At 40.5% G+C, this 14121-nt stretch overlaps 1 protein-coding gene across 1 annotated transcript in view; it reads left to right on the top strand.

Moving 5' to 3' along the window:
* The first annotated feature begins 8472 nt into the window (after positions 1 to 8472).
* Positions 8473 to 14121, top strand: part of LOC122789392 (BTB/POZ domain-containing protein 3) — a 175284-nt gene continuing 169635 nt past the window's right edge. The window contains exons 1-2 of the mRNA XM_044056814.1: positions 8473 to 9301; positions 10868 to 10958. Of these exons, the coding sequence (XP_043912749.1) occupies positions 8976 to 9301; positions 10868 to 10958 (417 nt within the window). The 5' untranslated portion in view covers positions 8473 to 8975. The remainder of the gene's footprint in view (positions 9302 to 10867; positions 10959 to 14121) is intronic.

Genomic DNA, 14121 nt, shown 5'->3' with positions numbered 1-14121 from the left:
TCGAATGCGTGCATTTTGAGGTTTAGACTTCTGGCATTGAGTAGCATTACCCTCAGTTTTTTGTTACTTGTGCTACTTACGGCAGTGGGTTTGTCTTTTGAGCCTTCCCTAAAAAAGGCACTATGGGGGTGGCAAGAGTCTTGGCCAGTATTCGAAAGCCTAAGGGTGACTGTCGCAAGCCATCTCTAGTGAAGCAACATGGCTTGTCGAGCATGTCATCCCAGGCTGACAGACACTGGATCCCCTTTGAATGACACCAGAAGCTTAGCCAATTGTTGAAATTGATTTTTTTCTCTATACCGTGGTATCATTCTTGGTGAGGGCAGGATGCTACTCAGGGTTAGGGTCATACTGGCTTGAGCTACGTGATCAGAGAGCCCCTCCATGTCTTTTTTTCATGTAGTCCAGGGAGGTACGGCTCAGGTCATTCACACCAACATGGACAATGACAGAGTCATATTTGTATGTGTTCTGGAGTGCTTGTGTTATGTGGCGGATCCTGGCACCCAACAGGCAGCTAACAGTGACCTTCTCCTTGTTCAGCCTAGTGAGTGGGACGTCAGTGTGCCTGACTAGAGTCACTTATTACTAGTGTGTTGGGTCTGTTATTTTGCCTTAAGGGCTGTGAGGTTTTGTGAAGTATGTGTTTCATGGTTTGTGTTGGGAGGGGGGGGTGGTTTCTTGGGTGTCTGCTTTGTAAGTCTCTGCTGCTTTTGCAGATTTTTATTTAGAGCCTCCGAGTATGTTTTTGTGTATTTGTGTTTTTTTTTTGCCGGTGCTGGTTTCATATGTCTATGTGAGACTGGTGGTGTGATGTAAGTAATGCCCTTCTCCTCTTGACTGCCTGGTCCAGTCTTGGGTTGAGAGTGTTTGGTGGAAGGAGGGGAGAGGGTTGTCTGTTTACATGAGGCAATTGTAGCATTGCCTCAAAATGCCCAGATTCACCAGTTGGACCGGAGTGTCCACCTGAAACTGCCCTTTGGATATGCCTGGATAGATACAGTGAACTGTTTACTGATTGGCTGGTCAGGTCGAATAGAGAGCCTTGTCCTTCTCTACAGTATAGGGAGGGTTTAGTGCTAAGGTTTATTAGTGCTTGCTATGAGTTTTGAGCAAGTGCCAGGATGAGAGGTGAATGGTTTGAGTGCTTAAGTTGAAAGTTTGTCTAGTTCCAAGGGAAAAATTGAACAGTAGACTTTGTGGAGCCGGGAATACTTATACCCTAGCTAACTGGCAAACAAAACCATGCTAATGTGGGTTTTATAGCAGGGAAATGAGACACAGACAGAAATGCCCAAAATGGTCAAACTGCTAATTTACGGGCTGAAACCACTCCTCCAGGGACAGATAGGCTGCTCAAAGCTCCCTCTCTCTCAGTGAATACAGAAACTTCCTTGTATCCAAGTAAGGTATGGGCAAACGCAGAAACTTGTAACAGAGCCCTGAATTCAGCATTAACCTGAAAACTGGACTGTACTAGCTTAGAAAGGTGGGAAAACAAGTATTTTTATTTATTTATTTATTTTTTTTTTGTTTTCAGAAAATAAAGCAGATACAATAAAAAAAACACTTTAAATGCAAAGAAATGGCTGTCACGCAAGTGTGTAGCCTACAACAGTTAAAAAGGCACTTTAAACACAAAAACAACTTTGTTAAAGTGCAGGCAGTAAAATAAGAGCTGACGGCTTTTTAAATCACAAAAACTATAGAAAATTGGTGTTTTCGGCGGAATTAGCTGAAGGCAGCAAGAAAATGCCTCTTGGAGGATGTCCACATCACTAGGGGAATTGATGACGGCACCCAGCTTGCAATCATCTGCAAACTTGGTCAGCCATAGCCCACTAGACATGGCCTGCACCTCTGAGAAATATATCCAAAACAGCAGAGGCCCCATGACCGATCCCTGGGGTACACCACTTGTTACAGGTCTAATACTTAAGGTGGCTTCCTTTATTTTGACTAGGTGGGTTCTGTCAGTGAGCCAATTTGCTACCCATCTGGTAATATATGGACTGATGCTTAGTTTAGAGAGTTTGTCTGTTATACCTGAGTGGGGAGTAGTATTGTAGGCTTTGACCAGGTCAAGGTAGGTGGTGCGCACAGTCTTCCCCTCGTCTATGGCCTTGGTGACTGTCTCCAAAGAAGTCGATCAAATTTAACAGGGATGACCTCCCCTTGACAAAACCAAACTGTGTGGGATCAAGTGTCTGGAGGTTGCCAGTGTCCTTGTTTATGAGGTCCATTATAATCTGCTCCATGGCCTTGCAGATCAGGCTAGTTAGGCTGATGGGTCTATAATTCCTGGATCGGTGGATGCTCCAACTTTGTGCAAATGGATGACATTAGCTGTCCTCTACACGGCTGGGACGAAGCTGGTACTCGGGCTTTGGTTGAATAGAGTGCCTAATGATGCTGCAAGTTCCTGCCTGAGTTCATGTAGGATGCAGCCTGGGATGGTATCTGGTCCCATGGAGGCTGTGTATTTTGCCTTTGAGAGGGCAGCAATGACTTCCTCCCTAGAGATGAGAGGGCAGCGATAACTTCCTCCCTAGAGATAAGGGGGGGGGACAGGTACTGGGGAGGTCCTGTTTTACTGATGGAGGGACAGAGAAGTGATGTTTTCACTGAACCAGATCTGCCAGTAGGTTGGCTATATCTACAGCATTTGTGTATGTAGTGTCCTTGACCACCAGTTCTGAGCAGATCTGGGTGCTTCCCTGGAGATTGTGGACATATGTGAAGAAAGCCTTATGATTGTCTTTAGTAGATGTGGCCAGTTTGGACTCTTAAGTTTACTTTGGAGGATTTTACTACTGCTCTTATTTGCTTGTTCAGGCTAAGTAGAGCTCACTTCCAGTTGGGCACCTGCTCCTTCTTGGTCCTGGACAGGGCTTTATTTATTTATTTTTTATTTATATATTTTTTCCTTTTATTGTAGAGTTTATTTATTGTAGATGTCCACGAGACAGGTTTACTCTTCTTTGAGGAGGAGGATTTCATCCTGTCTGGTATTCCTGATTCCATGCAGCTATGTAAATGCTCATATAGTACTTTGGTGTAGGTTTGACATGTGCCAGTTCCTATGGAAGGAGCTGTGAAGCTGTTTATATCTTCCCTCAGGAAGTTGTAATCCGCTTTGGAGAAGTGTTTTTTTTGTTTGACCCTAGCTAGGGTGGGTCGGGGAAGATGGTGACTTTGAAAGTGACTGCTTTGTGGTTAGATCTTACCAGGGATGCTGACACTGTAGGGATGCCACTGTAGGGATGCTGTAGTGGTGTAATTACCAAGTCCAAGATATTTTCACTTCTTGTGGGGGTGTCCACCAACTGGTCCAAAGCATTTGCATTGAAGAAATCAAGAAAACTGTGGGCATTTGTGTTTTGGCATGAGCATTTCTTACAATCTGTGGTTGGATAGTTGAAGTCACCCAGGATCAGGGTCAAGGGTTGAATCTTGATAGATTCGAAGAGGTCCAGATAGGTGGAGTGGGCATCTTGATTCAGAGCTGGAGGCCTATAGCTAGCTATGATTTGAATAGGGGTCTTTCAGAACAATAGCCAAGTTCTGTTTTATTTTAAGAGTACTATTTCTACTTATAGTAACGGACAGTAAAAGTGCAACAGATGCACTTTACTCCATCATGTACTAAATCTTTACAATGGTGATATATTGGCAGCAAAAGTGTAAAGTATTTCATACTTTTCATAACCTTTTCTGTGCAGTGTCTGTTATCCCATACACTTAACAAGTATAACAGTAGAAGACCCTCAGTACTTTGCATGAAAACCATAAAATTTATAAGCATCTGTAAAGGCACATTAACCAAATCAAGGAACAGTCAGGAAACCAGGGTCAATGGGGTCCTTGTTCAAACATCCACAGAATACAAATTCCAACTTGCTTCAAATACATGCATGTTAGTATAGGAAAGTTATACTTCGTTGTTTGTCTTTTTGGCTTTTCTCGGTTAGGGGTCGCCACAGCGGAACTCTGGTCCGCTAATGATTGGCAGTAGTTTTTATGGTGCCGAGTTGCCAGCCCGACTCCCAACCTTCAGAGAAGCACTGAGTAAAATATATTCAAATCCAGATTCAGCTACACTGTTGTCCATATTCTATTTGGTGATGTTGACTAGCTCATGTTTATTCTTAGTAAGACTAGCAATTACAGGGAAAATTAGATAATGGCGTGATTACACCCAGAATCAGGGGAATAAATCCAAAAATAATCAACGGCGCGATTAAACTACTATTAGTACTCTTACCTCAAGAAGCTGTCAGAATAGGGGAATATGAATTAACACACATTTTTCAATAACGTTAATTGGGTCATTAAATGTAAAGCAGTCACGTTTTCTTCCCAAATTGGAAGTTCTAGAAGGACAAAGCAACATTTTGAGCCAAAATCAGGAACCTCTGGGAGAGGTGTAAATGATAGGTTAATTTGCTTTTCACAGCCCCCTGCCTCCTGTGACTTTTATGGACTGCAGTCCATGGACAATGTATCTGAAATATGTTGGAAATTTGCATTGTGTTTGCTGAAATATGTGACAGTATCAAACTGTTATCCATCTACATGCAATAGTGATGGGTAATCGGCACTATTGACTTTCAGTTATCCAAGCTGTTTCAGTACCACAGCTGTGAAAATCAGGAATGACTGACCATCATGATGTAAAATATATATGCAACACTATCGTGTACACTGTGGCACCCCACTTCTATTAAAAGTAGTCAAATGGGCAAAATGTGAAACCCTTACTAAAAGCTTACGCTTCAACTAGGAAGCGTAAAAGATGGTTAAAATGTTACTTAGCAGTTGGGTGTCTGTATGAATTTGATTATGTCATTTACCACTGATATCAAGAAGTTTGTAATATTGAATGTGTGACAGATCCTCTGATTTTGGAAATGTGACAAACATCAACTGTTTGTAAGACTCAAAATAAGGAACATTCTTTATCCCCCACTGCCTGCCATTTATTGACAGTTTCTCAGAAAAAAAAAAACATGTTGTGATGCACATGCCGAAAATGCAAGGCAAAGTTGGTGATAGTCCCAGAATAAATATGCAAACTTCCTTCAAACAAACACTGACAAACCAAGAACCAAACAAATGAAAAACTTGAGTGGAGATCCAGGTGCCCAGAAAGACCAGTACCTCGTATCACTTGCTATTTTTGCTGCTTGATTGTTTTTATAAATCATTTGGTGATATTTCTCGGCTGTTGGTACTGGTCTTTTTGGGCACCTGGATCTCCACTCAGGTTTTTCATTCCTTCAAACAAACAGAGTTTGCTTGTAAAGACAATTTTAAAGTAACAGCTGGCTAATTACTCTGTGTGTGTGTGTGTGTGTGTGTGTGTGTGTGTGTGTGTGTGTGTGTGTGTGTGTGTGTGTGTGTGTGTGTGTGTGTGTGTGTGTGTGTGTGGTGCAGTTCACAAAAAAATCTTTCCAACACAAGTCCATATGCACGTACATAAGGTCATATACAGATATAGTAAATGCTGCGACAGTCATAGCTGCGACTTATCTCTGGTTATAAGAGGCAGGAACAAAGTATATCTTTTACTTTTATAGTAATCTCTTGGGATCGTTCCTGGAAAATATGAAAATCGCAGACGGGCTAATTAGAAAATAAGTCAATGGACCTTGTTGGATGCAAAGAAAATCACATACTTGCTTCACTTGTGTGAACCTATTTGCGTTGGGGATTGGAAAGCAGAAGGTTAATTTATGAGCAACACAATGAATCTTGACATGATTTTTAATACCTGGGGCTTCCTAACTGTGAACTTTATCAATGGTAACTAGTTCTGATTGTTTACGGTACATGGCTGCCAGTTCAATATCGAGTCATTTTTAATCAAGTTTTGCTTTGGTCTCTCATACCCTTTACCCCTTTCTCCCCTCTGTCTGTTCCTCAAGGTATACTTGAAACTGACTCGCTTCCAGCTATGACTCAAGACCAAGTCCTAAGAGTACTATCAAAAGCTAAAAATACTGCATCAGTGGGCCCTGACAAATACCCCTGGAAGCATCTTAAATAGCATGAAGAATGATTTAGCCACACCCTTAACATTGTTCGAGCTCGGTCTCCATATAGGTTTTATATCAAGTGAATGGAAACTGCTGCAGTCATTTCCCACCATAAGGGAGGACCTAGCAAACAGAACCAGGCAATTACAGGCCCCTTAATTTAACCAGCCTCCTATTCCAAGCCATGTAAAGACTTATGGAACTAATACTTCACATTCCTACATGTTTTTCTAAGTAGTCATCGGAGCAGCTGAAGCTCCATGTGCAGTGTACACCTGCACACTGATTTTTACAACATAGCAATAAGTTATGATCCAGTGTCTCCGATCATAAGATGAGTTGTGTTCTCACCATGAAGTTTCATCTCTATAAATTTTGCTTCTGTGTTTGCATTGTGAATTTCTTGACATCCATGTTTGAAACACGTAATGCTTATGGTCTGATAGCCATCATAATCCTCTCCATATTTTTTGTTAATTTCTGACTACAACCTACAGGCTCCTTGTATCACATATATGCAATGCTTGACTGTGTGTTGTGTAGGCATGTAGACATTTGTGTGTGGACATATCTTTTCAAATGCCTGTGTGTGTGTGTAGTTGAGACCTCTCAAATTGTGGTCACAAAAGCACATAGTAGCAACACGCTGTAGAAGTCATTGTGTAGGTGTAAGTTGCTTCCTTGCAAGTAATTTTGAGATGATGCCATACAAGAATGTAATGGTCCCTGGGAATATGTCAAGCAGCTTTTAACACCAGAAGGTATTTAGGTTCCATTCTTGACCTGTTAGTCAGTAAATATAGCCAACATAGTTTAAATATAACCAAGCCAGTGTACTCAGTTGCCTGTTAACAAGTCTGTTGGCATGGTCTAGTGGTTATTGCTGCTGGCTCTAAGTACATTTGTAGCTTAAGTACCCCTCAGTTTATGCAGTCTGCTAAGGCTTGACATTCAGTTTGTGACATGACTCGCTAGCATTCTTTGTGTGTTTTGACTCTTTAGCTGTCACTCTTTTCTCTTGTTTTGACACAGCCCTTTAAAATATCTGAGGTTTTAAAGCCTTGAGATTTTCTAACTGGTTTTGCAGCATAGGACCCTCCTGCTGTAGAGTTCAGAAATGATAGGTCATGAAAAGCTTATGTGGGGAACGCATAGGTCATCTATGACATGCAGAATTACATGCCTTTAAGGTTAATTATCTTCAAATACTTATAGCTTCAGATTTCCCTAAGAAGCTAGAGAAGTGATTTTATCTAGTGTTATAACTGCTGTGAAACACAAGTGCTTATGTTAAAAGTAAGAACTTCACTATAAGACTCTGTAAGGACCTTTTTTGAGCATCTGTTATGTACATAAGTAGACGTATGCAGTGATAGCTTTAGCAGCACTTGGCGGTAGAGCTTCTGAAAGTTGTACTGAAAATTAAAAAAAAATAGCATCTCCCTTGATACGCTGCTTATTGCTGACATACTTGAGTTGATTCCATGAAGTTTACCTGCTGTTAAGGCCTTTAACTATTCATTGGTGCTCACGTTTTTGCATATTCTTTAAATGATATTTTATCTTGTCGTTCTTTCTCAGCCGTAAGTTTAATAAATGAATTGTTACAAAGTAGCTGCTATTTGGGTTGACTTAAGAATGCTGTTTATAGAAGGAAAAAAAATGTAATCTTTGTTTTTTGATTAATTTGTGTATTCAAATCTTATTTATATCCGTATTCAGGATTCATTGGAAAGCAGATGTAGATATTTTTGAAAGTGGTTGTTGATGATATGGTGTTTAATGTCAACATATTGATGGGGCAGGGAATAAAAGGGCTTCTGTTTCAACTGCAGAGAATTGTCACTGTCCAAGTCCAACTGCTGATGAAAGAGAGCTGTCACACAGGATTGTTTGCAGTTTTAATCACTGAAAAAGTACATAAAGATAACGAAGCTTTATGACAACTGCAACACAACTAAAAAAAATAGTCCATTTAGTTTTTATGCAGTACACTGGGAAGCTATTGCAGCCTGTCATATGGTTAAGCGCATCAGTGTTGCCTTTTTTCCTCCTAGCATTGCTTTTCTTCCTTTCAGCAGCACCTATTTACTCGTTCAGTTCTTCAAAGCTGCGCTCCCCCTCCAACCCCCACTGCTGTCTGTTCTCTTATTATAGGTTGCATTCGGGGACATGGCTAGCAACACAATATGGTTGGAGTTGAGTAAAAGTGTGTGTGTGTGTGTGTGTGTGTGTGTGTGTGTGTGTGTGTGTGTGTGTGTGTGTGTGTGTGTGCGCACGCGCGCATCTGGGTTTTGCATCTGGGAGGATGAGTGGGCAGGTATATGAAATAATTTCAAGGAGCAGCTGTAGTGATGTCATGGAGGTGGAGTTTGCTCTGTCTGCAGCAGGTCTGGTAATCTGATCCAGGATCACACAACGAGAGCACAGTTTCCCTGCGGTACCCAATCTCTGGCAGTGATTCCAGCTATTGGCTCGGAGTCCTGACAGTCGGACTGCATCTGCAGGGCTGGAATATTATTCTCTTCAAAGCTATTTAGCGTAGCAGTACAACTTCATCTAAGCAGTGGAGCAGGGAACATAGCTACATTTTGTTTTTCTGGCTGTGGTAAAAGCATGTTTTAGTAAGTCCTGAATTCTACAGCAGAAGATTTGCCTTTTTCCTTTAACTACTTTGAAGTAACTTGGATCACTTTTGCAGAAACATTCTTAAATACACAGACATGATGGGAGCTGATATAGCAGAGCAAGTACTGGACCAAACTTAGTCACCTGCTTTACCTGAAAGACCTCACCTTGCCCTGTTTGAGAAAGTATCTGGAGTGGCAGCCGTGCAGGTGATGGTTTCAGACTATGTACTTGACTTTGTATTATCCTTTGCCCATTTTCTGATTTGCTTGCGAAGTATATTCCTCGCATGCACAAACATACATACTCATGGTAGATGCTAAGGGGAGGAACATGAAATGTCTTACCTTCTTCTTGATGCTTCCAGAGACTGTGAAAACCAAGTCCAGGTCCAAAAAAGGCCCAAAGAAGGGGAACACTAATAGCAGCAGGTTGCCTCCAGTTTGCTATGAAATCATTACCTTGAGGAGTAAGAAAAAGAAGATGGCTGCTGAGATTTTTCCCAGTAAGAAACCAGCCACCACCACCACCACCACAACAGCCAGTGTCCAGGAATGTCATCAACAAAATCTGAATAACAACAACACTATCCAGGCTACAAACTGGCAGGGAATTTATCCAACAATTCGTGAGAGGTAAGTTGTGAATACAAAACTTTTTTATGCTTGCATAGTTTGTAGGTGTGCAGGTAGACCATAGATTATCCATTTTTTTCCCCCCTTCACTTTGATAAAAAATATCCTAGCAAACTTTTCGCCAGGTATTTAGTATTGTCTGATCCCAAGCAGCAGGTGTTATTTTATAAACTTGTGAGCCTTTCTCATCACTGAATGTCGCTGTTTGCTCCTACATCAGTACATGAGTGCTTATGAAGTACCGCCCATCTAGTAGAAGTATAATTCCATTTCCTAAATAGTAGTGCTAGCCAGGTAACAGGATAGTATTTTTCTTTTGTTACTAATAACATGTTCCTTCCCTGTGGAACTTATCCATTTTTGTATGTGTATAGTAGTATGACTGTTACTTAAAACTGGCAAACTACAGTAGTTAGGTGACCTGTTCTAACGTTATAACCTACTTCATTAGTATGCACATACTTAACCAGCGGGCCATCACCTGTGTTAATTGCTTCTTTTGCATGGCACAGTTCATCTTTATGGTAGCTAATATCCGTTACTGGCAATATTGAAAAGGTCTGCTGGTCTCCTGTGCAGTCTTGCATGTCAAAGTCAGAAGTGATTACTAGTTTTCGTGGGGAAAACTGCATAACTCTGAGCTGTTATGCAGTGAGGATTAATGTGATTTATATTTAAGACATTTGTGTAGAATATATGTGAAGAAACGAGAGCTGTATGGTAACTGACAGTCTGCTTTCTCCCTTCTAGCAAGGACTGCATATACACTGTGTGTGTGTGTGTGTGTGTGTGTGTCTGTGTCTGTGTCTGTGTCTGTGTCTGTGTCTGTGTCTGTGTCTGTGTGTGTAGTGGTGTGTATTGTGTCTGTGTGTGTGTCTGTGTGTCTGTCTGTGTGTGTGTGTCTGTAATGTGTGTGTGTGTGTGTGTGTGTCTGTAAAGTGTGTGTGTGTGTTGTGTCTGTGTGTGTCTGTGTGTGTGTTGTCTGTGTGTGTGTGTGTGTGTGTGTGTGTGTGTGTGTGTGTGTGTCGACTGGAGTCGATTTATTGCATCAGCATCCCTTGCAACGCAACTGCTTTTTTTATTCAGCCATCACATCATCATAGGCACAACACAGAAGCTTTTCAAACATATTGCATGTCTGAAGCAGAAGATGATTACATAAAATGACTTAAGTCATCTGTTTTGAACTGGCACTCAGCTATGTAGCTTCCTTCTCTTTAAGTTCAGAGGATATTATTCCAGGACTTAGGCTGTTACTTTTGTTGCACATAGTTTTTATGTTTAACCTTCATTAGTGCAAAAAACAGTAACAGTCATACTTCTTCCAGTGTTTGAACTCTGCATCATCCCCTGCTCAGTCTTTTCACTCAGTTTTCTACCATCATTATAAAAGCATCATCTCCCCATTAAACTGTGTACAGAAAAAGTTGTGGTTATTTTCTGAAGTTTAAACTGTGTACAGTGAGTAGTTATTTTCTGAAATTTGTCTGTAAGGAAACTGTCATGCCAAAAGAACTGTGCAGACACTGCACTAAGTGTGCCTGTGCTTGTTTTTCTTTCCCTCAGAAATTCGGTGATGTTCAACAACGAGCTGATGGCAGATGTTCATTTTGTGGTTGGTCCACCAGGTGGGACTCAGCGAGTGCCTGGTCATAAAGTAAGCAGCAACAACAGTGCTTGTGTTGAATTGAGAATTATTGATGCAAAGCATGTTATGTAATTCTTAACTCCTTTAGTGTGGATCTGTTCACCCATTTAAATATCTTGATCTGAGTAGTTAATTACCTTTCATAATACTCTCTCTTTAAATGTCATTATGACAGTGGTTTATTGTTGCATTTTTGGGTTCATATGCGAACATTAGGCTAATCGCCCTGAAGGACCATTTTAAGCCTAGCCAGTAACCCACAATCAAAATCAAACCATTTATCTTGTGTCTGTAAGGTGAAGACTTTGACCATTAAGCCAACCTCACCCCCTGCAAGTTGCTGTGGCTACGTTGATGTCATAGCCAGGAAGAAGTAGCACATCCACATCCACATTCTGGGCATTAGTTTAGTGGACTGTGGTATTTGCAGGCTACTGTTATCAGTGCATTACTAAGGTTGCACTTAGCATTTGGTATATTAATTAGTAGTTATTTCATTTGGAATAACAGATTCTCCTTAACAAGATAGGCTGTTTTGCATTGATCATGTTTATGTGTAGCTAGTTGTTAAAGTATTTGGAAGCTAGTAATAGCTTAGCCTGTGAGGATGTCTGCGTGTGTTCCTACAGTTTCTTCCGGGCCCCTGTAGCTCTTTGCACATGTGGGCTGTGTCATAACTGGTACTTGTCAGAAGACCAGCATCAAGGATTGTAAAGAGGGAGGGGGTCTGTACATAAGACACGATGCATTTATGGATGAATGATAATTCACGTTTCCTAGCGGTTTCCATTTTTTCCCAGGGATTTGCTGTTGAAAAATGTTATGCCTTATTGAGTGAAAGAAGATGTTTGTTAAGAAGTTCATGAATAAACTATTACTGATCTTAACTATTTGTTAAGGCGCACATAAGTACTAATTTAGAATGCTGCACTGGCAAAGGATGAGATAAATGTACAGCTTTCACAGTTTCCTCTAGGTGTCATAGTATACTGTGTTCGTCATAGTCTTGTTAACTGGGTAGTGCACAGTTGGAATGCCTGTGGAACTTTGGTTAATTGACCTGTTGATATTCATAAAATTTGCAGTGTTTTCCAAAGTTAGGTCATTCACACCTAATTAATTTTACATTTGCTCTCGTATAGGGTTGAACCCGAGATCTCGCTTACTGTGCTAGTGTTATTGTCACATGATTGACGGGCACCCTTGGACAGATGGATGTTGAGTTTTCTTTTTTAAGTGCTTTATCTTTTCAGCTAGGAAACATCTAGCATGGTGATTATGATCAGATTAGAAAGACACATACAGATAGAGAGAAAGCCCTCTGCTTGGACACTATTAGAATCCTGTAAATGAAAAAGAAAAATAATAGATTTCATGAAATATGTTGACTTAACAGATGTACAGTCTTGGATACTAAAAAGATTCTCTGCTGTAGTTTTGTTTTTTAATCTGAGCAGTGCAATGCAGATGTTTCTGAACGGAAACCAGACTTGACTGTGAGGTTGTTCATCCTTTAAGACAGTGCTGTTTTCTGTTGCTATTGAGTGTCAGTAGGTTGTACAGTCTAGATTTTCTTGTATACCAGAATATGAAAGTGCAGTAGCTTTTCTACATATGAGCCCCATAAGGACACTAGCATGGATGGTCAGACTTTGGGTTATGTCCCAAATTTTAAAAATTAAGGTCTTGCCACCTGTCTGTTCGGGATTCTGCTGCTGCCATTGTATGTATGATTTTTCTTGCAGAATTTCTAGAATTATAGAATAAACTGCTGAGTTGATAGCTGTTGAGACGGAAGGCATCATATTTTATTTATCATTTTGTGTTTTTTTCCTTTAAATGTAGTCTGCTTTTTCCATTTAAAATTCAGTCCAGCTCCTGTTATCTCGTCTTCTAGAATTTGTAAAGAATAGTGCATACTTCAGTTCCCATTTTATTGGATGCTATAGCGTTTCTTACTTAAAGCTGTCAGATTGTATATCCATTAGCTGCATAGATCAGCAGCCTGAACCTGGATGATGAGGATCAATCTCCTAATATGCCCTAACTGAACACCGAGTTGAGAGTCTCCATCTCCAAACACACACTGATTTTAAGAAACTTACCTGCATGTAGCCGTTTACTTATCTGGACAAAGACTTCTCCTATTTGGAATTTTCCTAACTCAGCTGTTAGAAGCATTGGTCAAGGTCTGCTCACTTGGACATTGATAGCAAAGAAAGAAAGCTTTTTAGTACCACGTGCTAACATTTTTGTAGTTTTCTGTACAGCCTGTTGTCTGTCACCTTGGTAATACCTTGTACATTTCTGCTCACTCACCTTTGGGGTCCCTAAGGATGTGCAGTAGTCCTCACCTTTTAACAAATGTCACATCCAGAGCCTAGTCCCTGCTAATAACTCTGACATTATACTTGGTTTAGAGGTATTGCTTACCTCTCCAGCTGATACTTATCGCAACTTAAGGTGATGATCTTTGGACTCCCCAGGGACCAAATAAGCTGCCATGTCTAGCTGTCTTGGACTTTTAGGAATATTTGCTGGACTAAGTGTTTCAGTTTAGGTACCTTGGCACACATCAGAGACCTATCACTGCATACCACTGAACTTCTAAGCACAGTAAATCTGAACAAAGCTACAACTCGTGGTTGAAAAAAGCATACAGTCTTGGTCAAATTTTAAATATTGCTCCTATAAACTTAGAAAGTTGCTAGAATAATATGTTTTTGCATTGGCACACATTTTCTGAAAGTTATGAAGTATTAAAATCAAATATATGTTACTTGGTTCCTCAATTTGCCAGAAAACTACAAATTTTATCAATGGACTGAAAATGAGGCAAAATTCTGGACAGCGAGGTAAGAGGTGTGCATCAGTTTTTTACTGCAATCTTAATTGTGATAATGTTAAGTTCCTGGTCCAGTATAAAGTTGTGCGAGTAGTTTCTTCAAATGCATGCAAAACTGTTAAAAAAAAAAAAAAAAAAAAAAAATCCACCATATAGTGTAGAACATTATCTCTCCATTGTCGCCCTAGCTGTGTAAACCCAGACTCTTGAAACAGGCCTAAAAACATATCTGCCATTGTCATTAACTACTAGTATGAACATCTATCTTTAAGGTCCGCTAGCTGTCTTCTTTTAAGCAGTGTATGTGCTCCTTTATTTCTAGGCCCC

Source organism: Protopterus annectens, chromosome 1.part2 (assembly GCF_019279795.1).
Source record: "Protopterus annectens isolate FY-2018-M chromosome 1.part2, PAN1.0, whole genome shotgun sequence".
In the NCBI taxonomy this organism is placed as follows: domain Eukaryota; kingdom Metazoa; phylum Chordata; order Ceratodontiformes; family Protopteridae; genus Protopterus; species Protopterus annectens.
The sequence above is the reverse complement of the archived record's forward strand: the minus strand, read 5'-3'. Positions and strand labels throughout refer to the sequence as shown.